The 24,867-nt window shown below is 42.4% G+C and overlaps 1 protein-coding gene across 1 annotated transcript in view; it reads right to left on the bottom strand.

The window, feature by feature from the left end:
- The window catches only part of msna (moesin a), a 33,917-nt gene extending 13,076 nt beyond the window's left edge, over positions 1-20,841 (bottom strand). Inside the window, exons 1-2 of the mRNA XM_066714705.1 lie at positions 20,629-20,841; positions 6,331-6,414 (exon numbers count right to left, since the gene is read on the bottom strand). Coding sequence (XP_066570802.1) covers positions 6,331-6,414; positions 20,629-20,640 — 96 coding nt within the window. The 5' untranslated portion in view covers positions 20,641-20,841. The remainder of the gene's footprint in view (positions 1-6,330; positions 6,415-20,628) is intronic.
- Positions 20,842-24,867: the final 4,026 nt, after the last annotated feature.

The following is a 24,867-nucleotide window of genomic DNA, read 5'->3' as shown; positions in this document are numbered from 1 at the left end:
ACAATGGGATTTGAAATGCGACCAGAGGAGAGGGAGAGGCTAATCTAATTTTCTGTCGCCTTATGTGATTAACAGCCCGGCCTTCAAATAAGGAAGTAGTTCAGAGTTTCACTGTCCCTGGGAATCACCGCACAGAGCAGCTCTGCACACCGATCGCTCCAACAGACAGCGCCGGAAACCCCAACACCGCAGGGGACGAGGCAGGCCGGGACTGGCCTACTGAGAGCAGCCACACGGCACCCACAGAAATATCTGAGATGTTAACAGGTTAACAGCAGTAAATGTGGGTTACTTCATCTCTCTCTCCGTTCCTACGCACAACAATATCAGGCGTCTTGCTAAAAGCAGTTTTAATTGAGTTCTTAATGACCAATCATACCCTCATTTATGTTTTTGCTGAATGAGAGCTGTTACATAAGCTTACCATTATTATTTATTTTGTTTTGAAAATGCATCCATCCTAGAAAATGATACGCAATGACTTTGGATAAAAATATAGAAGTTATTTCAAAGAGAGAAACACAAATGTGTCAGATAGCGAGAGGAATTTGTCCTTAGACTCTCCGAGTTCATTACCGGAAAATAGTGGAGGAACAGCACATTGATTTGCATCTAAATAAAGTCACATCTCCCACCTGCATGGAAACGGGCAGAGAATGACTCTTGAATGGCGCAGGGAGAAGGTTGAGGTCCATAATACATAAATTCCTACATCAGACCAGGCTTTGTCATAAACTAACTGTGACCAGGATCCCCGGGCAGCATTGTTGTACCGGTGGACGAGCAGTGCCAAGGGGAGGCAGTTTTGAAGTTTTCTCAGCTCCACACACTAGCCCTGTGTCTTCCTGTCACTGGGACCTACAGCTGTCCTTGTCCACAGTTCAGCTTGGAGGTTTGCAGCACAAAGGGAAGCTTGATGGTGCGCAATACTAGTGTCTTCATATCCCGTCCTCGTGCAAGCGTGGGAGGTGGCAAGCTGAACTTTTATGATTTAAAAAAGCCGATCCCAAAACGGGGGGTTGAGGTGCTAAAACAGTTCAGACTTGTGATGGTATCTTAGTACTTCAACACATTTCTGAGGAATACTTGCCCTTACAGAAAATGTACGTATAAGGACAGAATGGGACTTCTAGAAGTCCTTATACAATCACCTTTAAAATCTCATCTATTTAAACGATAACAAAACAAAGAACAATTTTGTCCAGCCTTTGTGGCACACTAAAACACCCTGAAGTGACCGGTCAGACTAGGTGGGGCGAAGTCAGAGGAATTTAAAGAGAATGGGTGGCCTTGAATTGTTCCCAGTGACCTTGCATCGCTCTGTCAAGGGAGTTCCACTGGTGCTCAATTATTTGGGAAGTTTGAAGCTTTTTTAATGGAATCACTGATGTCTATTTAGATCTAGTTTCCCCTCTCCCTTCCTGTCTGAGGAAATAAGCACCTTTTCTTGGCATGATCAAAAGAAGTGACCAAAAGACAATTCGACGCTGGATGAGTCAAGGAGACTAGGAGTTGTGTTCTCACAACCAATACAGGAGTCTTATTCTGGATCGTCAGGAAAGCCGCGGACGCATCCAGATTCAAACTGACATCGTAAGAGAAAGCCCAGCTGTGTCTGTGCAGCGGATGAGTAGACACAGGCGAAGCTGGTCTCTATTAGTCTGCGATGTGTTGTGTCTGGGAGGTGTTAGAAAACCAGCGGATGCCAAAGAATCTCTATGAACAGAAAGCAGGTCAGGCCAGCCTAACGAGACTCTACATACAGGCAGTGCACTCAGAGACATAGCATTCTCCTGCTCCGCATACTTTTAAGACTAGGTCACTGGCAGCATAAACAAGCCCAGCTTGGCTGTTGTCCATTTCTGCAGTGGCTTTGTAGTGAAGGAAGCATTTTACTGTGCAAAAAGCTTGCATGCAGTTTAACCCAGTCGTCTTGTTGATTGCAAAGGTGTCGTGTCACAGGTAAGCGATGTCCACACGATGTGTAAGACCAACTCATCCTGCCGTGGGAGACGAGAGTCCCTTCCCAGTGCACAGTCTGTGTAAGTGAACGAAGAAGATGGTTTAGCCAGAATGGGTTCAGGAGAGATAAGTGTCAGGGTCGCCCACGCATGTTCACTGGGGTTTGTGTCTGATAGGCTGCAGATTGTGGATCTATTGCTTATATTTGTGTTGCTTGGAGATTATGAGCTTGGGCCTTATCTTCAATGAAAAATAATAAAAGTATAACAAAATGCTTTGGACATACGACAGCTAACACGGGTTAGCTCCGGTTCAATACAAAAGACTCGGAGGGGACGCAACCCCACCGGTGACTCTCCCCCAAGGCATTTACTGTCACCAATAAAGTGGATATTTACTACCTTCATTAGTAAATGGTCAGCAGGGCAGTGTCTGAGGGAGACGCGAGAAGTAGAGACTAGGCAAGAAAAAGTACAGGGGGCGTCTCCAGGCATCACGGCCAACCCTGAGAAACCCCTGTCCTCTGAACGCTCGATAATCATCCATCTCTCTGACCTGCAGAAGTGACCTGTATATGAGTCTGGATCGTGTCACGGCTGAACCAAGACAACACCGAGCTCAGAGTCATCCACAGTTTCTCTCTCCAGATCGGAGATTGTTACTTGTCACAAGAAAAACTTTGAACCTGGGAGTGTCAGCTCTGCTCGGGGTTGCGAAGCTTCAAAGAAATATCATTAATGTCCCTCTAAGCAAGTGACCTAAATTAATTCAGACATTTGGTAGTTTGTATGATTTGGCAATATTAGCAGAGTACCACCTACTTTTTACAAGTAGTGCATTTGTGGATACCATGGTATTGCAAAAGACGTTTCTTGTAGTTGGCCACCAGGTTTGCACACATCTCAGGAGGGATTTTGTCCCACTCCTCTTTGTAGATCCACTCCAAGTCATTAAGGTTTCGAGGCTGACGTTTGGCAACTCGAACCTTCAGCTCCCTCCACAGATTTTCTATGGGATTAAGGTCTGGAGACTGGCTAGGCCACTCCAGGACCTTAATGTGCTTCTTCTTGAGCCACTCCTTTGTTGCCTTGGCTGTGTGTTTTGGGTCATTGTCATGCTGGAATAACCCATCCACGACCCATTTTCAATGCCCTGGCTGAGGGAAGGAGGTTCTCACCCAAGATTTGACAGTACATGGCCCCGTCCATCGTCCCTTTGATGCGGTGCAGTTGTCCTGTCCCCTTAGCAGAAAAACACCCCCAAAGCATAATGTTTCCACCTCCATGTTTGACGGTGGGGATGGTGTTCTTGGGGTCATTCCTCCTCCTCCAAACACGGCGAGTTGAGTTGATGCCAAAGAGCTCAATTTTGGTCTCATCTGACCACAACACTTTCACCCAGTTCTCCTCTGAATCATTCAGATGTTCACTGGCAAACTTCAGACGGGCCTGTACATGTGCTTTCTTGAGCAGGGGGACCTTGTGAGCCCCAGACCGAGGGAGACTGACAGTTATTTTGTGTTTCTTCCATTTGCGAATAATCGCACCAGCTGTTGTCACCTTCTCACCAAGCTGCTTGGCGATGGTCTTGTAGCCCATTCCAGCCTTGTGTAGGTCTACAATCTTGTCCCTGACATCCTTGGACAGCTCTTTGGTCTTGGCCATGGTAGAGAGTTTGGAATCTGATTGATTGATTGCTTCTGTGGACAGGTGTCTTTTATACAGGTAATGAGCTGAGATTAGGAGCACTCCCTTTAAGAGAGTGCTCCTAATCTCAGCTCGTTACCTGTATAAAAGACACCTGGGAGCCAGAAATCTTGCTGATTGCTAGGGGATCAAATACTTATTTCCCTCATTAACATGCAAATCAATTTATAACTTTTTTGAAATGCGTTTTTCTGGATTTTTTTGTTGTTATTCTGTCTCTCACTGTTAAAATACACCTACCATTAAAATTATAGACTGATCATTTCTTTGTCAGTGGGCAAACGTACAAAATCAGCAGGAGATCAAATAATTTTTCCCCTCACTGTAGCTGCGCTTAAATGTGAGTAAATCATTAGTTGCCAAAAAACAAGGAAGCTTCATAAACCTCCCGTTTTTCTTCAGTTGAAATTGAAGAGAGATTTATTTTTTATATATGATCTTAGAGGAAAATCTCCAGTATTGAAGGCAACTGCTTTGTGGCAGAAGAGATCTAATTTGAAGTATTTAAGTTTGAAACTTTCCCATTGGAAACCACTATGGCTCCCTCAAAAAGAAAATGGCTCTTATATTTAAATGTGCAGCTAGTGTGGGAGGCAGAGGCTGCAAACCAGAGCAACGGTCTCCTAACAAAGCCAGTCTGTACGGTCTTGGAAGCAGAGAACAGTCATTTTAAAGCACAAACGCATACTATGAGTAAAGTTTTGTCAACTGGCTGAACTGGGCCTGTGGGATTTCGACCGGGCTTGGGAATGCAGACGGGAGAAAGTTACCAAAAACAGCTGTGACCGATCATTGCGTCTGTCCTGTCTGCACCTTCTGCTTTTAATCTGGACTCCCATACCTCACTGCTTCTGTTTGGCAGGAAGATAAAACCCTCACAGTGGCTCTGTCCTTTCGTAGCCCCTCAGAAATAATGATGTCAGCTTGCACTTACACAAGGCTCCAGTGTTGAGGGAGGATTATTGTATACCGGGAGTTTATCTGACAAGTGTAGCATGACACAGTCAAAGACCATTAAGCCATTGCGCTTTAGTTAAATAAATGTATAATCCCCCACCCAATGAACAGCATAACGTAAAACTACAAGAACTGTACTAGAGCAAAGATGGAACATGGCTTTTTTGTGTGTGTGATTGTCGTTAGCTTTGCAAAGGGCCATGATGCAATTCTCTTTCGACACTATCCATTTGTACACGCATGCACAAGATGCGTTAGGACTGCAAAGTGATTTGAACCTTTTATTTCCTGCAGCAGATGAATGAACGCATCACAAACAAAAGCACTTATGCCTGAATTGTAAGACAAAGCATTGCACTGATTCGGAAACTTGTAAAACTACGGACCGTGTGTGAATACACAGATTACACTAAAAATAGCCATTGATAAAGCAGAAGCAGTTGATGTCTTCTGAAAGAAAGGTCATTACATTGTTATCCGCCAGAATGCAACAATAGATGTGTCAGAATGCGTCACAGGAAGGAGGATCAAACAGTCAGACAACGATGTGCAGTTTCAACACATTTAAAGAAGATTTCTGGAACTCATTCTGCAAAATACAAAACTTACAGGATGAGTTTGTGTTTGTTTATTTAGCTCTTTTCCACAACACACTTAAGCCATTATTGTCAGAAATAAAATAAGATAAAACATTACATATAGCCATGTGTAACCAGGTTTTTGCCCACTGAACACAGGTTCACAGGTTTCTATACAAATGAACATATAAAAAGTTTTGAAATACAAATACTTATCTTAAATCATTTAGGAAACTGACAATTAATATCTACACCAGTCTCTATACTAGCGGACAGTAAGCAATCTGTAAGCAATCTCTACTTTTATAAATTTTATGTCCGTTTTATTATTCCTTCCACATTGACCAAAAAAACAAGCTACAGAAGTAGTAAACAAACAAACAAACAAAAACACCCAACCAAAGTTAGCAAGTTAGGCAAGAATGGAGGAAATAAAAAAAGTCTCAGTCTCATAAAAAGTATCAATAACATGGCTATGAGAACAATTTAAAGTCATATTCCAGGGGTAACAGACACAGAGGCAGAAGCAGCAGGGAGTGCAGTGTGTGGGTGTGCTCTAAGGGGAAGCGTCTTATTTGCACAACCAGCAGATTTGAACAATGAGAGCGAGAAGCACAGCCTTACCTTCTTCATTTTAAATTAGGTGCAGTTCTCATAAGAACAGGACGTGCGCTTGTTAATTCTGTCCCTGCAAAACTATTTCACACTCAAAACGCCCTTGAACCGACACCTCCCATATCGCATGAGGGCGATTTCACAAAACAGACTCGCCCGAGCAGCTCGCCGGGGAGTTCTGAGGTGCCAGGTTATAGTTTGGAAGTGGACAGTTTTCAGACAATGGAAATACATACATAAGTACATAATCATTATTAACCTCTAAAATATACATACAGAGCCAGAAGGGACATCTGCAGTACAGCGGTCCATGAAATGCGATGAAATACTGACATGCACTCGTCTGGTGCACCTCACTGAGCAAGCTGTACTTTTAAAAGACCCTTAGTTCCCAACATTGGAGTTTAAAAGTCCATATGTATAGTTTTGACTTCAGTTTTAAACCTGATATCTTACACAAGTCTTTTAGCTCGGGTCAACGTGCTTGGAGGACAGAAATCTGCAGAACAAACCTGGTCAAAGAGCTGTTTGCCAGTCGTGTTGGGCTGAATGGCGAACTCCAGCTCGGCATCCATTGTGGTCACTCGCACACTGATCTGCGACACAAAAGGGAGAACAGGAAGGTTAGCATGTATTGTCATTTTCTAAAAAATACTACGTGCATAAAAAGTTATAGGTTTTATCTTTATCTCTCATGCACACACTGTCACAGCATTGGATGAAATTTGAATATCTGCTAGAAAACTTTACATTAAGTGATGCCAGTAAAAGAAAAAGTTCAGTGAAGTGGATATCAGGTTTGTGTTTGACAAACTGATATGAATGCTACAATAACCCCACTGTATTTACAGTCTTGCTGAAAAAGCACAAAGGACAATCCCTAAAACTGACACCACTTATTTAATATTAACCAAATTACATGAGAGAATGGCACACAAAGTAAATGTAGTCTAACATTTTGACTGGTGTCTCAAAAAGCAATGTAGCAAATGGCATCATGAAAGACTCTGACCTACTTTCATTGTGTAGATTGTGCTTAAATAATGAGGAATGCATTACTTAAACACTGAAAACTACAAATGGTAGGACATGTTTTTGATGTGTTAAACCTTCTTACATGGTCGGCTAATAAAAATTAGTTTATTTTGATATAGATGCATAACAGATGTCATATTGAAACTGTTAAATGAGGAGCTGGTACTAAAAATAAGATGAAAATTGCAAATAACTTCTCATTTTGTGTACCGCAAAAATAGGAAGTGAAAGGGCAGAACAATTACACAGGGACACACCCTATAAAACTGATCATTTTAGAGAGATTTAGTGTGGCATGTAAAACCGTAAGTACAACAAACATGGTCCATTTTGCAAAGGTCTGAGCAGCTCTAAGTTAACATACATCACAAGCATAAGCCCCCCTTCAGTTTTTGAGACGGAGCCAAGATGAGTTTACAGTTCTTGTTTACACATTCCTCCTCCCTCTCACACTCACCGTTAAAAACGAGGGATAACGTAAAAAAAAAACAATTCCACACATAACATTGCTCCCAAAACTTTGCTCTGCTCTGCTCTGCTCGAGAAGTGCCTCAGTCCAGTAGATTTTAGAGGCCTCCTACTATAAAGTCTTGCAAAACGGCTGGTTCACTTGAGAAAGCAATTACTCAAATGAGGAAAGTAACACTTTAGCTGGAACAAAAAGCAAAAGACACTAAATTGCTCAGGGTTGGAAGTTGTGCTCCCCAATTCTAATGCACATTAAATCATAAACACTATGGTAATACATCGATAAATCCATATATCATTTCCCCCCATCACTGTAGGAAGTCAAACAAACACCAGATTTTGTTATTATTCCAAGCAATGGAAATATTGAGCCCACCTCTGACCACTACCCTATTAATTTTAGCTTGAAACGGCAAAGCAAAAGGCTTTGGGATTAAAATTGCCCAACATAAACCTTTTAACCACTAATAAAAAGGAGACAGGGGGTGAAAGTAGGCAGAATAACTTGGCAATTCTTACTGAGCTATAAAAGGATTGTTTTAATTAAACATGATAGTTATTAATCTCTTACACATTATTTATGATGGTTATTAATTTAGGTAAATACTGAAGATGTTGTGTTTGTTTTTTTAAGTCCTCCTCTGTGTCAAAAAGCCACACAAAAAATGTATCCTTCGAAAACTGGCTTATTTGTCCCGGGTTGTGAAAGGCAGAATCCAAATGCCCTTTGGTTTTCCATTGTTCACAATATGTCATCCAAGAACAATCTCCAGATAAAGCCAACATATACCTTCAGCAATGAGCAAAATGCATGAAGCTAAAGAAAATAATCTTGATTTTTCACACTAACTTTTAATGGTTTATTTGTACCTACAACATTAGACAACATTTTCTGTCCAAATAAATCGCATATCATTCCAAAATATTTATTTTAACTGACAATAATATTGATTTTAGTTATCTGTCCCTTAGCAGTGCTGTTTAAATCTTTTACAACAACAGCAAACCTGCTTTTTAAATCACCCTGCTAACCAAGATACCAAGGAAGAAAACTAGCTTTTTAAAACAAATCTCTCTTGAAAGCTGTATGAGATTGAATATGCTATCGTGGTAGGGAGGGCCCTTTTTATTCAACGTAACCAATTAACAGAAGGACAACAATCATATAAAAGTACATCATGTTACTACTTGGATTTAAATCGTTAAAAAACAACTACAGTCTCTGCTCCTGCTTGAGGGAGACAAGCCAGGGGGGCGAGGGAAAAAAGTTTTCAGTGCCTGGTACGACCGTCTGCCAAATCTCTCTGAAGGAGGGATGGTTGCCTTGTGTGCCGCACAGAGAGAACATGAAAAGTATTTAAAATGAGTGGAAAGCTACAGGACAATACTTGGGCAGCAATAATACATGAGGTGTCTGGCCTGGTCAGCGTCAGGAAAGCCCTGTCACACACAGACAGGATCACACTCTTGGGTCAGATAATTCTACGTTAAACTGCAGTAAAATATGAACACCACCCCATTCTTCACTGATTTACTGATTTCAGACCACACACGCTATGAACATGCCTTCCAGAGCTCAAATCCGTCTAAACGGATGCGTCGAACATGTTCATGAATGGTCAGACAGATATCGTGTCTGGAATCCAGGAGACCGGCGGGAGGGTCTGACAGACTCTCTCCTCGCTCTGCTCCTGGAGAAGCCGTTTCCTCACATGATCTCCTGATCCACGGCATCGAGGATCCATTTTAAAACCCAGCAGCGGTGGCTTCTCAGCGTGGTGCCGTTTTTAATTAATAGCGAATGAACTTGGATAAAATACGGATCAGATGTTAGTAACGTCATCTCGTTTTCATAGTTACGAACAGTTTATTTTTTCCAAATATCATAACTTCACAAATATTTCTGTATGTGTCAAATACAAACTATAAATTGATTAATTATTACCACCAATATAAATCATCCATAACCAATCCATCCCCCCTGCATATTGACGCTGTGTGTGTATTTCAGTTTGTTTGTTTTTCAAAGTGTAAGTAATCTTACAAAATATTATCAACACACAGAGAATTTAACTGCCAAAAGTCAGAATGAAATAGAGTTTGTACTGCTCTATTCCAAAACATAATTTCTTATGAGGTTAAGACCTGAAAATAAAACCTTTATAATTTAAAGGCTGTTATTGTTATGCATATTTACACAATATGACCTAATACAGGAAACTGATTAGTAAGCCAGACTTGTTGAATACAATCACCATATTTCTTTGTTGCCTTTAAGTTTTGATCACCAATTATTCTTCAGTTCAGCCCTTAAAAATAACATTAAAGACCTTGTTAGCAGTAACGAGATCTAGTGTGTTTCATACATGACAGGCCCATATAAAAGGACAGGTACCATGATTATTGTGCTGGTATTTCTGTAGCTACAACTCTGCAATCCCACACTGCAGTCCTGGCCTGTGGACACATGACGGGGGGGAATTCTGCCTTTGATGAGTCCAAGGTCATTGCGAATAAAAGTGGCAGGAGGAAACAACATTCACAAAGAAAAATAACACTCCCAAAACTCATGATGCCTTATTGTTAAATAACTAATGCCGAACAAAACAAATCCACTTCCAAGTTTCCCCTCAAATGACTATAAATTCCTGTCTGTGCATCCAATCTGAGTTCAAGGGTCAGCAACACAGAAAAACCCGCTTTCCCTACCTTTAAAGAGTCTGGGCCCAGTAAAATAGGTACTTACAGACATTTGTTATGTTTTCAGTGCAGATCTCAACTGGTTCATAAATGTGCTCTTGCCTATCGCTGGTCTCCTCCGAGTCATATGAAAGTGCTTGCAATTTTTACAGGGATTACCCTTCATTAAACCAGCCCTTTCTCCGTCCAAATAAAATGGGCTTTTCATAGATCTAATCCAATCAGAGCTCAGGATACTCACTCGGGTGCAATTTGCTGCTTTAAAATGTGACCCGTTAAACAGTGCCTTGCACAAACCCCTGATAGATTGTAAGGTTGCACACAGAAATGCATTAGTAGCTGCCAACGTCATGGTCAAAGTCAGAGAGCGGTCTCAAAATTGCAGACTATAGGTCATTGACCGCCACAAATTGGGGGATGGCTATCAAATAAAATCACGGAAAGCTAAGACTACCAGTTTCCACTATCACTTCCATCATCAAGAAGTTCACAGTTACTGGAACAGGATGCAAGAAAATATTACCACTACTGAGAGAAAAGTGGTTTAGGAGGCAAAAACTCAAGAGCAACTGTTTTTTTTTTTTGGGGGGGGGGCGGGAGGGGGTTGGGCATCATCAGGAAACAATGCCTCATTCAATGTCAGCTGCATGAATCTGGCGTTAATGGCAAAGTTGCAAGATGTCTCTTCAACAGCACAAGACAAGAGAAGTGGTATGAATTTGCCAAACTGCATCTCAGTGACACTGGGGACCGTGTTTCATGTTCAGATCAAACAACATGAGCTTTACAGACATCAGTATAATACTTGGTGCTAAGAAGACGAAACTCATCATGAGATGAGGGCAAAGCTTGAAGATGTTCTCGAATGTCCACTGCAATCTGCAGACGTAACTCAGACGAAATGTGTGTTTTGAACTCAAAAAGCTTTTTTTATACCGTCAATGTATTGAAAATGTAATTTAAAAAGGTTGGACCGTTAATTAAGACTATTCAAAATCTTTTCAACGTTCAAGGACAATACTTACAATGTAAAGGACATTTTATTTCTTACCTATAAAGACAATGAAACATACGTGTTTTCCCACACCATTATACTGGATTGGTTTTGGAGTAGCTTTTTCTGTATTTCATGATCATTATGACCTTCATACTAAAATAGTTTCTCAGGCTGTTTGATGATTCTTATTTTCATTAAAATTGTTGTTTCCTCCCCCCGACCCATTCACAACACTACCAGTTTTAATTAACACAATGGTGGTTTTCAAGTGTCAAAATGCAGCTGTACTGCGTTTAAAAAGAAAGATGTGGAGAGAAGGGCGGGGGAAACATTTTTTCAGCCTCCTAGCTGCAAACTCTCAGCCTCTCATGGTGTCGTTCAATTCCTGCATGTGCTCTCCCTCCATCGCAGTAACGCTCTCTCGACTTCCTCTTCACAAACTACCCTCGTTGCTTTTGCAAATGAGCTGCTACCCTTCTACTACAGGAAACAAACCACATCCTCTCTCGCTAGGCCCGCAGGCCCGGGGTCGAGGGCTCGACCGAGTCTGCATGAACGCACGTTGCCATCGAACGATGAAAGAGGCAGCAGCCTGCCAAGAAATGCACCACTGGCTAAACTTTCAAAAGCTTCATGCAATGTTGGCTTTGTTCTTTTATTCACAGAAAGCGTGCACATTCTGAGTCATTTATATCTCTGCTATTCTCTCTCTCCTCCATCACACAACTTTGTTTGGGGTTATTTAAGCTTATGCTGTACAAGTGGGTAAAATATCATTTAAGTCGAGTTGTCTGTACTTCCATTTTGGGGCTTTTTGTATTAATCTACCAACAAATTGGCAGAGCACAGAAACCAAGTTTAATCAATTTGAGAAAAATGTGGCTTTTAAAAAAAATCTGAGCAACACAGAACCAATACATTATTCTTGTATATTTTTATTGTAAGTGCTACTGGAAAAATAGGGGGAAATATATTGAGGAAAAGCACCAGAAATAAACAGACCATACCATCTTGAAAAAGAACCAAGCGCTATGCAGGTCACTGCCAACTGTTTTTGGGAGATTTATGAATCCTTTTGCAATTGGTTGAACTGGCAAAGTCTTTAGGCTGCAGTTTTCCATAAGGAGTCTTATTTTGAAACATATTATTAGTCTTAAATGTATTACATAATGGAGCTGAAACAGCTTTGTTCAATCTAAACAAATTGAAGTTGATCAACTGATACTCAAAGTCAAAAGTTATGTCCAGCTTGGACAACAAATCAGCACAGAAGGAGATATTGTGGGAGTAAACAAAAAGAAGAGTGAAAATGGGATGAGTGCATTTGGAAGAAACAGTGCGCTGCTGAAAGAAATTCTACCCATTTGCTTGAATGCACACTACCAGCACTCACTTATGGGTGTGAAACCTGGTCGCTAAGAGTGAAAGAGTGAACATGTTAAAATGGCGATGAGCCAGACACACTGTAAGAACAGATCAGAGATGGACAAAAGAAGATATCAAATGGATTCCAAGAGAAGCCCTAGAAGACGAGCACATAGAAGATGGGAAGATGAAATCATACACTTTGCAGGTGTGATGTGGAAAAGAGAAGCTGTAAATCAAAGCGAGTAGAAACCTCTTGGGGAGTCTCATTCAGCAGTGAATCGATATGGAGATGGTGTTGAAATATAGATATTGATACACGCTCACACACACCTTTTTGTGCCTCAAGTATTGTAATAACACACCAGCTTTTTAAATAACCGTTTCACGGACCACTTAAAGCACAACTTGTTTTGCACCATCTATAAGCTGACAGCAGCATTTTTATTATAACTCCTACCATGGAAATATATTTAGGCTACAAAATGCAAAGTGGAGATTTAATAGTTGTCCTACTTTTGCATTAGTGAAGCACAAATCTCTCCTCTCACACTGACTCATCAAGGCAAGAGATCCCATTGATTATTTAGGATTGATACCATCTAATTTAGAATGGAAAAAAGTGCTTGTGAACTGAAATTGTCCCGTTGAATGGGCGTGCTGCTTGAACACCGGCCAGACGACTTAACAATTCCCCAGTGTCATCGCTGCCTTAAATAAATATGACCATTTGAAAGGGAGAGTTTTCTTCTGGAAAGTTCTACATTTCCACAATATGAAAAGGATCAAACCGTATCATTACGGCTAAATTAAACAATACTAAACAAAAACAGAATGAAAGCAAGACTCAGCAACTTCTCAATGAAATGCATTTGATCTCTGTCCCCTCAAAAACTGAGCTCAGCATATCGATGGCCACAGCTTCTTTTAATTCCCATCATGGTTTCAGTTCAAAATTTCAGATTTATAGAGTCAGCTTTAAACTGGAGAAGACCTGGAGAACTAGATGCATTTCTAGCGAGTGTTCGACCCATTAGTCAGCGATTATTAGGGCACATTAATCCAGAACTTATCTTGTTGTTGAAGTGAGACACATAACACTAAACACTACAGAAGACCTTTAAATGAATCAGTTAATGGCAGAAAGGAATTTATTGACTCGCTGTTGTGTGTCATTAAATAAACACATATACCAAGAGGGTCTTTTCTGAGACAGTTACAGTTGCTTTATATGCAGCTTTTGTCCATGCCTGGATCCATAAAAGTGAACAATTAGTTAGTATACGATGCTAAATATCTCTGGCTACTGAAGCCAACACCCCCGGGGAGCCACAAAGGCGTGTATTATTTGACAGCCGCGCTGCCGATTTGGGCCGCGCTCTTTCCCCCGAGTGTCAGCAGTCTGCGCTCCGTACCCGAGCCGCTTGTCACAATGCCACTTCCTGTTGTCGCTAGCAGGCCTCGAGGGCGGGGCCCTAGTTGGGCCTTCTCGGCACCACCAAATCATAGATCATCCCGCCCACTCGCAGGCCCTTGTCTGAATGTGTCCAAGGTCAGAGGATCCCACTGCTGGCTGCAAACGAACCAGCTCTGCCACAGCTGTGTCAAATCGAGTTTAAACACAGCCATTTTGCTCCTGTGCTGGTTCATCACAAACGTAGGTTACAAGTCCACAGACAAAGCGATCCCGTTTGATTACTTTTCCCACACTCCCCCCTAAAGATTTACAGCTTCTCGCCCAGGTGAAAGGACACTTCAGCACAGGGAGACGAACAAACTTCTCCAAAGCAGAAGAAGTGTCGCCATTTTTCTGCTTCTGAAAGTGAAACTATTTCCTGCATACAGAGGTTTGTAATGAATGTATAATTAGTTATACTAACACCCAGTCCTATCTGACTGCAATCAAGAGGAAAATATAAACCAACAGTAAGATGGAGATGTTTGTGAAAATATATTGGTAACATATAGACTAGACTAGACTAGAAACTCCCATAAAAGCTACAATGAAGAGACTTTAAATCTCCAAAGGTCCCTTTATTAATCCTTATAAAGTTAAGTTTTATTTTTACGTACTTGAAATGTAGCATTAGCAAAACCTTAAGACTATTGGCTTTCAAGCATTTATAAATCCTGTTTAACGGAGGTCAGCACATGACAAGTTAATGTACTACTCAATTTCTTAGCAGACACCCTTATCCAGAGTGACTTACAATTGTTGCAATACATCACATTATTTTCACATTATATTCACATCCCTCGATCTCTGAGCGGGATTCTAGCTTTACATGTTGCTATGACAGCCAAATATTGACTTAAACTGTAGATAATCAACCTCCAATGTGCTAACAGCAATTTCAGGGGTCTCTCTCCTCACTGGTTCCTGGAGAGATGGTCACTTGATGTGTTAATCCCCTGCAGTACTAACCCACCCACACAGATAGCTCTAAAGGACAGAGTGTGCTGCTTGTCTTTATTCTATCTATCTATCTATCTATCTAGCGTTAGCTGCCGCTGTCAGCCAGCGGATCCTTGGCCGCTTTTCAAAGCCTGGCTCAGTAGTGACTGTTTCGGGTATAAATAGTTCATCTCCGCATTAAAAAAAGGGAACCAAGACTGAGCAATGCTGCCTGGTAAGGGTGGGTCTCCAAGAGGCCAGAGCCGAGGGTGTTTTCCAGAGGTTATTCTTAGCACAATCGCCGAGAGGAGGACGAGGAAGACGAGAATTGTTCACCGGTCCCCGAAGATGCCATTTTTCCTTTTACAGTTATGAGCTTTTGCCGACCCCACCGCAAAGGCAGACAGAATTGGGAGGAGATTTTGCTTTTCCTGCTTTCCGCCTATAATAAAAGGTCCAGTTGACCCCAGCTCCTGGTTAAGTAGATATTTCCTGTCCCAGTACCAGCCAGGTCTTTCAGTTCCCCTCTTCGAAGTCACCAAGGTAAACCGCACACGTGTGACCTGAATAGCATGGCACGTCCCTGAGGTTTCTTTTATTGCTACTATAATGGGAGAGGAGATTAAAATCGCTTCCCTACATGTGAAAATTGGCTCAGGCAGATGGAAGTTTGTTCATAAAGCAATTAACTTCTATAAAATGTAGCCAATTCCTTTACCACCTCCACATATGGAGTGATAGTGATATATTAGCATTAAGAAGCATGTCGATATCGGTAAATTATTTAGATCACAAAGCGCACCATTTCAAATGCCACCGGGGGCAGCCGAGTTGGAAAGTTTTAACATTGCAAATCTCCCACACCGTCCTTTTGACCTCCACTCTGCAACAGCACTTCAGTCGGTCGACAGAGAGCCAGGGGTGAAGCAGAGAATGGGTTTCATTTTTAAAAAAGGAAAGCGGAAATGTAAATGCTGTAATTCATAACGAACGAAGCTCCGGTGCTGCATTTAAACTCTGCCACATCCTCTTCTTTATGAGTCTGTTAATGGCATAGGCTATTTCTGTTATTTATTTTTCAGGCATAGATCTCTAACCCCAACAATGGAGTTATAAAAGACATTTGGAAAGTAAGAAAGTACTAAACTAAAACAAGATCCATTAAAAATTGAACAGAGATGGGATTACAAATTGTTGCGAGAGCCTTAACCCACCAATCGCATATTCTTGAGAAGTCCTTCTGTCTTCTCTACTGGATCCAGCGAGCAAGTTTTTATTATTTGCAATTGACAGAGAGGCTATAGATGAAAGTAAACTTTAAATCACCTCATGGTTCTTGAATATGGGTATTATTTATGGGATTTTAGATGAGCGGAATATATTCCTAGCAGAGGGAAATGAGAAAATCAGGCATGCCTGGGATCTGGTTCACAACTGGTTCCCATTACTAACATCGATGCTGAAGTGTTTTTGCTACAAACAGGTGCCGATTGCTTGCGATTTTTTTTAAAGTGGATTATCTTTATCATGCAAGTCAATTAAATCCATCCTAACCCACCCCTGCCCAGCTAGAATTGACAATAAACTTGCATGTGCATCTCTGGGCGGAAACATCAAGTCAGATATACAGAGAGCTCATGGAGCCTGCATTTCCATTTCAAAGATGATATCCATATACTAATACAATATCAAGGCCAACTGGATCATTAATCACTGCTGCAACACAATTAGAATCTGGGTTCAAACTGATTCCCAAACTTCACCCAATTGCCAGCAGCAGTTTTCCATCCCAATACTCAGCTCCAGTTAGATATTTGCCAGAAGCTCCTCCGCCCTAACCAATGGAAAGCTACCGTCAAGTACTGAGCAGAGAATTTGTTATAAGCAGTGGGTCAGATGTAATCCAGGCCCTTGTCTAGATGTTTGGCAGAAGCATTTAATCACTCAGGACGTCCTACACCCCCATGTACAGAAACAGAATTGACAGCACTTATCACTTACAGTATCGTGGTGCTTAAATAGACCTGCAGATGTATTCTTCATTTCCATCAGTGCTTGATGATTCGGGGAAACCACACTTTCCTCTGCACACCCCCCATGAAAATGAGCGCCAAAGGGCCTCGCTACTCCACAACACCCTGCGCTCTTTGAACAAACTCTCATTCTGGCAAATCATGCAATCTATCCAGTAACAAAAGGACTATACATTCATAGACTATGATAAGGTTAATAGAAGGCCTTTAAGAGGCAATCGCACACTTTGATTGAAGACAGGGGTGGAATCGAGAACAGAAATTCAAAATCACAAGCAAGACCACTGGTGCCAGAAAGATACATTTCACAGCTACCACCCAGCCGCAGCTCTGTTAGGTACAGGCGGGGATAGTTCACATAATTTAACCTTTAACACCGGCTACCGCCTGCAGCTTAGTTTATTACAAACTGTTAATCTCTGCTTTGCTTTGCATGCTTTCAGCGGCACTTAATCCTCTGCTTACATACCGGAGGCCTTTCCACATCACTTCATTTTGTTGGTTCTGTTGCCTAGCATTTTAAACTTCCAGATTTTATCCCCCCCAATGAAACTCAAACAAGGTACATTTTATCAAATCAATTTCCGAAAGCCAAGTTCTCATGGATTGAAACAAACACCCCTTTAACAAACTGTGCTTCGGTTTAACTTTATGAAGGAGGGAAGATTAGTAGAACAGAAAATGCCCAAGTAACACTCCTATTAAAATTACTACCTGTGAGAATGAACCCCAATAATATGGAGTTGGGGAAACAAATATTTTGGTAGCTTGATTTCTGAAGCTGAATTTGAATAATCTCTTCATATTCCTTGTTAATAAATGTTGTTGAATGGCCTGTGATGGCGTAAACTTCACAGCACAGAAGTAGCTCCTTTTGAAAGCAAATAATAGATCGAGACCAGGGGACGCAGCACATGAGAAACGCTGATGTTCTTCCCCAGATTGTGCCCTGAGAAGCAAACTGAAGAAGTGCTCACTGAAGCTACTCTCCAGCACATCAGCTAAACTGACAATGGCAAAACCTTATAGGGGAGTAAATCTGCTACAAAAGAATTGAAACACAGAAATTATAAATTGTAATATAAATTGTAACTGGTATACAAAAAGTCAGTTAAAGTAGAAATGAATGAATTCTGTATTATATATCCCTTATACATAAGTTGCATTATTTAACTTAGTGTAAGTTTTATATTGTATATTATTGTAAAAATAAGTTTGCCACAAGTTCTGCATTGCTTCATTTTTGAGCTAGCCAGCACAGATCATTATTACTACCCAGGAGTAAAATACTTAACTTATAATGCAGCTTCATTAACTGAATTGACTTTATAAATGTTACCATAAAACCCATCTGAATTGATGGATGCAACTCCTGGAAAAAGATGGTCAACATTTCTCTGGAAACCACATTGGCTACCACTTGGTCATGTGACAAACACCACACACAAAAGACAAGGAAAAGTGTAATTCTGTAAAACCTCCAGTTTAGAGAACAGCACACTTTGCCTATTAGCGATTACTTTGTTTCTGGAAAAAAAGGAGACTCAGGAAAGCAGCCCCTGCCTTTAAACTGGAGCAGTTGCTATAATTAGACAGCTGACTTCACCCCAAAGGTTGGAATTTCCCACCATGACCTCATTCCAATATTCCTGCATTTCCACAAAGCTCAGACACTCCATAAGAGAAAGTGCGAACAGGAGAGCGCGGGGGTCAAGAGAGAGGCATTGTTTTATGCGACGCTGTGATGTAAAAGTTGCTCAAGCTCTTCAAGGTGGCAATTTAAGTGCCGAGCTTTGTGCTGCTGAGGCCGGGGGAGTCTTGGTTCATAAAAACGCCAAATAAGGCCGTCAAAGGCAGAGTCAAGCAACTGGAAGCCAGAGAGGAGCCGACGGGGAGCTGACGTCTGCCCGGAAGCCTCGAGTCATTCGACTGCAGTTCCTTGGGAAGCTGAACCGATGCCAGGAGTTTAGAGGGACTTGTATTACGATTGGAGGCCGAACCACAAAAACGTCTGCTGTTGAAATGCAGAAATCTGTGCCCAGGACTTCAAAATATACACAGTGGAGGAGAAACGGAACCATGATACAACACCTAACACCGGAGAGTTCATTTTTCAATAAACACTTCATAAAACTAATTTTAAAAATATTTTTTAAAGTCTGGACCTTTCCTGAACATTTTCTGGTCTGTTTCGATGTCCCCAAAAGTGATCGATCCCCAGAGAATTGTTAACTATGCTTTCAAAATTCAATGCACAGTAGTGCAGAGGGGTTAGGGTTTACTTATACACTACCACACAGACAGAAGAGCTTGTTTCTGGTCTGAGTTTATACTGGGGCCTCGTGGTGACACACTGACACACACCTGGGCTGTCTGCAGCTTTCCAGCCAAGATGTGGACTGAAGGAGGCCCACTCACTTCAGAAAGTCTTTTCATATTCTCAACATCAGTGATAAACATGCAGCTGGTAAATCACAGTGCTGCACATGCTTTGCAGCCAGTATGTACAGTTCGGTGGATCATTAGGGAATACAGAGTAAGAGGTGTCCATTGCCCTCCACTGCCCTGGAGCCACGAGCCATAAAGCACACGGGCACATTGTCCAGAGAGTCAGAGCACCAGGATCACAACACATAAGGTCATGTTTTATTGAAGGCCTCTTGAATGAGAACTACTGTAAATATACAAGGACAGCAGGGTAAAATGCATGCTAAAATGTAGTCTAGAGAGTAAATATTAACAATATCGACAGGACAACATGTTGGCATACAGATCTGGCACCATTAATTCACCACGGCTATCCCAGATGCCAAATCCTTGCTGACCATCTCGGTGCTGGTCACCAAAACCCACTTCTATATTGAGTCCATGGCCAACAACCAGCAGATTGACCCGGGGCACTCAGTAATAGAATATAGTGTATATGAAAAATATTTTGCAAATACACTGAATGGAAAACTAAAAATAACACATTACTTGTCTCTTATCCCTTATTACGGTGAAATACATTTGCTCAGCATGTCCAACTCACACGTTGCGCCTGACTAAGCCATGAGCTGAAGTGGGCGCCAGCGGCCGCGCCTATAGTGCGCTACCGGGAACAGTCGAGCAGCTCGGGGAGCGCAGATCTGCGCAGATCCGCCAATGGGAGCGCTGGGTTTCTGCAGAACTGCGTGACGTCTGCGCTACACGAACGAGACCTGCGCTTCACTGTCGGGGTCTCCCAGGAAGCTGCAATGAGCCTTTTAATTAAGTAAATCAAATCAATACTGGCGCTCACACACACTCCCACTGGCTGTGTTGATGCAAGCGGCTCTCTCTGGGGTTGAGACTGCAGAAAGCAGCCGGAAAAAAGAGCGCAAGTGCGGGCTGATCACGGACACTGTCCGCCGCCGGGCTGCCCGGGCTCAACCCTGCAGTGAGAGCCAGTCTGGTCACATCAAGTCATAAAATGAGCTTTATTATCCGATATCATGTCCAGCAACCCCAAACCCAGCGCCGCTCAGTCGGCTCCTACAATGTGAGCACCAATCCGGAGTCGCAGAGGCAACAGCGCAGGTAACGGTCAGAGCCCCAGCGCCCCGCACGCGCCGCGCTCGCAGTTTCTGACGTTCTACCGCGCAAACTAAACGAACCATCCCCGCTCGAGTTTACCGAGAGAAGCGCCCATTGTCCCTGTGCTGTGTGCGCAGCGGCCGATGCCCGTCCCGGCTTATAATGTGTATATAAGTGTATATAATGTGCACATATGTGTATATATGTAACTCCAGTCAGTCGCACTGAATAAGCGCCAATGGCTCGCCAGCCGCGCACTCACCGTTTTGGGCATCCCTGCGTCTGAGGCGCTGATGGCAGCCGGAGGAAGTGAAGCGACAATGGAAACTTTTCAAACTCAAACTTTCCCGTCGGCTGTGGGGCGGCGGGACGCGGCGGGACGCGGCCGGGGCTCCGAGTGCGCTGGCGGCGGTGCGGGAGTCTGGAGGACGCGGTGCTGCGCGGTGCTGTCCGTGCGGGAGTGAGCGCTGTCTGCGGGCGGAGGCAGCTCGGAGGAGGTCGCTGGTTTCCTGCTAACGGATCTGTGTCGAAACCACACCCAGCCCGAGCACAGACACACACAGACACACACAGATATACACACAGACACACACACATATACACACAGACACACATACAGATACACACAGACACACACAGATACACACACAGACACACACAGATATACACACAGATACACACAGACACGCACAGATATACACACAGACACACACACAGATATACACACAGACACACACAGATACACACAGACACACAGATACAGACACACAGACACACACAGATACAGACACACAGATACAGACACACACAGATACACACAGATACAGACACACAGATACAGACACACACAGATACACAGACACACAGATACAGACACACAGATACACAGACACACAGATACAGACACACACAGATACAGACACACACAGATACACACAGATACAGACACACAGTTACAGACACACACAGATACACAGACACACAGATACACAGACACAAAGTTACAGACACACAGATACACAGACACACAGTTACAGATACAGACACACAGATACACAGACACAAAGTTACAGACACACACAGATACAGACACACACAGATACAGACACACAGTTACAGATACAGACACACAGTTACAGACACACAGATACAGACACACAGTTGCAGATACACAGACACACACACATACACAGACACACAGTTACAGATACAGACACACAGATACACAGACACAAAGTTACAGACACACACAGATACAGACACAGTTACAGACACACACAGATACAGACACACAGTTACAGACACACAGTTACAGATACACAGACACACACAGATACAGACACACAGATACACAGACACACAGATACAGACACACAGATACAGACACACACAGATACAGACACACAGATACAGACACACACAGATACAGACACACAGTTACAGACACACACAGATACACAGACACACAGTTACAGATACAGACACACAGATACACAGACACAAAGTTACAGACACACACAGATACAGACACACACAGATACACAGACAAACAGTTACAGATACAGACACACAGATACAGACACACACAGATACAGACACACAGTTACAGACACACAGATACACAGACACACAGATACAGACACACAGATACACAGACACAAAGTTACAGACACACACAGATACAGACACACACAGATACAGACACACAGTTACAGATACAGACACACAGTTACAGACACACAGATACAGACACACAGTTGCAGATACACAGACACACACAGATACAGACACACAGATACAGACACACACAGATACACACACACAGTTACAGACACACACAGATACAGACACACAGTTACAGACACACAGATACAGACACACAGATACAGATACACACAGTTACAGACACACACAGATACAGACACACAGTTACAGACACACAGTTACAGACACACACAGATACACAGACACACAGTTACAGATACAGACACACAGATACAGACACACACAGATACAGACACACAGTTACAGACACACACAGATACACAGACACACAGTTACAGATACAGACACACAGATACACAGACACAAAGTTACAGATACACACAGATACAGACACACACAGATACAGACACACAGATACAGACACACAGTTACAGACACACACAGATACACAGACACACAGTTACAGATACAGACACACAGATACAGACACACACAGATACACAGACACACAGTTACAGATACAGACACACAGATACACAGACACACAGTTACAGATACAGACACACAGATACAGACACACAGATACACAGAAACAGTTACAGTTACAGACACACACAGATACAGACACACAGTTACAGACACACAGTTACAGACACACAGATACAGACACACAGTTACAGATACACAGACACACACAGATACACAGATACACAGACACACACAGATACAGACACACAGTTACAGATACAGACACACAGATACACAGACACAAAGTTACAGACACACACAGATACAGACACACAGTTACAGACACACACAGACACACACAGATACAGACACACACAGATACAGACACACAGTTACAGATACACAGACACACACAGATACACAGACACACAGATACAGACACAAAGTTACAGACACACACAGATACAGACACACAGTTACAGACACACACAGACACACACAGATACACAGACACACAGACACAGACACACAGTTACAGACACACAGATACACAGACACACAGATACAGACACACAGATACAGACACACACAGATACAGACACACAGATACAGACACACACAGACACACACAGATACACAGATACACAGACACAGACACACAGTTACAGATACACAGACACACAGTTACAGACACACAGATACACAGACACACAGATACAGACACACAGATACAGACACACAGTTACAGACACACACAGATACACAGACACACAGTTACAGACACACACAGATACAGACACACACAGATACACAGACACACAGTTACAGACACACACAGATACACAGACAAACAGTTACAGATACAGACACACAGATACAGACACACAGTTACAGACACACACAGATACACAGACACACAGTTACAGATACAGACACACAGATACAGACACAAAGTTACAGACACACACAGATACAGACACACACAGATACAGACACACAGTTACAGACACACAGTTACAGACACACAGATACAGACACACAGTTACAGATACACAGACACACACAGATACAGACACACACAGATACAGACACAAAGTTACAGACACACACAGATACAGACACACACAGATACACAGACAAACAGTTACAGATACAGACACACAGTTACAGACACACAGTTACAGACACACACAGATACACAGACACACAGATACAGACACAAAGTTACAGACACACACAGATACAGACACACAGTTACAGACACACACAGACACACACAGATACACAGACACACAGACACAGACACACAGTTACAGATACACAGACACACAGTTACAGACACACAGATACACAGACACACAGATACAGACACACAGATACAGACACACAGTTACAGACACACACAGATACACAGACACACAGTTACAGACACACACAGATACAGACACACACAGATACACAGACACACAGTTACAGACACACACAGATACACAGACAAACAGTTACAGATACAGACACACAGATACAGACACACAGTTACAGACACACACAGATACACAGACACACAGTTACAGATACAGACACACAGATACAGACACAAAGTTACAGACACACACAGATACAGACACACAGATACAGACACACACAGATACAGACACACAGTTACAGACACACAGTTACAGACACACAGATACAGACACACAGTTACAGATACACAGACACACACAGATACAGACACACACAGATACAGACACAAAGTTACAGACACACACAGATACAGACACACACAGATACACAGACACACAGTTACAGACACACACAGATACACAGACACACAGTTACAGACACACAGATACACAGACACACAGATACAGACACACAGTTACAGATACACAGACACACAGATACAGACACACAGTTACAGATACACAGACACACACAGGTACAGACACACACAGATACAGACACACAGTTACAGATACACAGACACACACAGGTACAGACACACACAGATACACAGACACACAGATACAGACACACAGTTACAGATACACAGACACACAGATACAGACACACAGTTACAGATACACAGACACACACAGGTACAGACACACACAGATACAGACACACAGTTACAGATACACAGACACACACAGGTACAGACACACACAGATACACAGACACACAGATACAGACACAAAGTTACAGACACACACAGATACAGACACACACAGACACACAGTTACAGACACACACAGATACAGACACACAGTTACAGATACACAGACACACAGTTACAGACACACAG

Source organism: Amia ocellicauda, chromosome 10 (assembly GCF_036373705.1).
Source record: "Amia ocellicauda isolate fAmiCal2 chromosome 10, fAmiCal2.hap1, whole genome shotgun sequence".
NCBI classification, from domain to species: Eukaryota; Metazoa; Chordata; class Actinopteri; order Amiiformes; family Amiidae; genus Amia; species Amia ocellicauda.
This window is presented reverse-complemented; position numbering and strand designations above follow the sequence as displayed.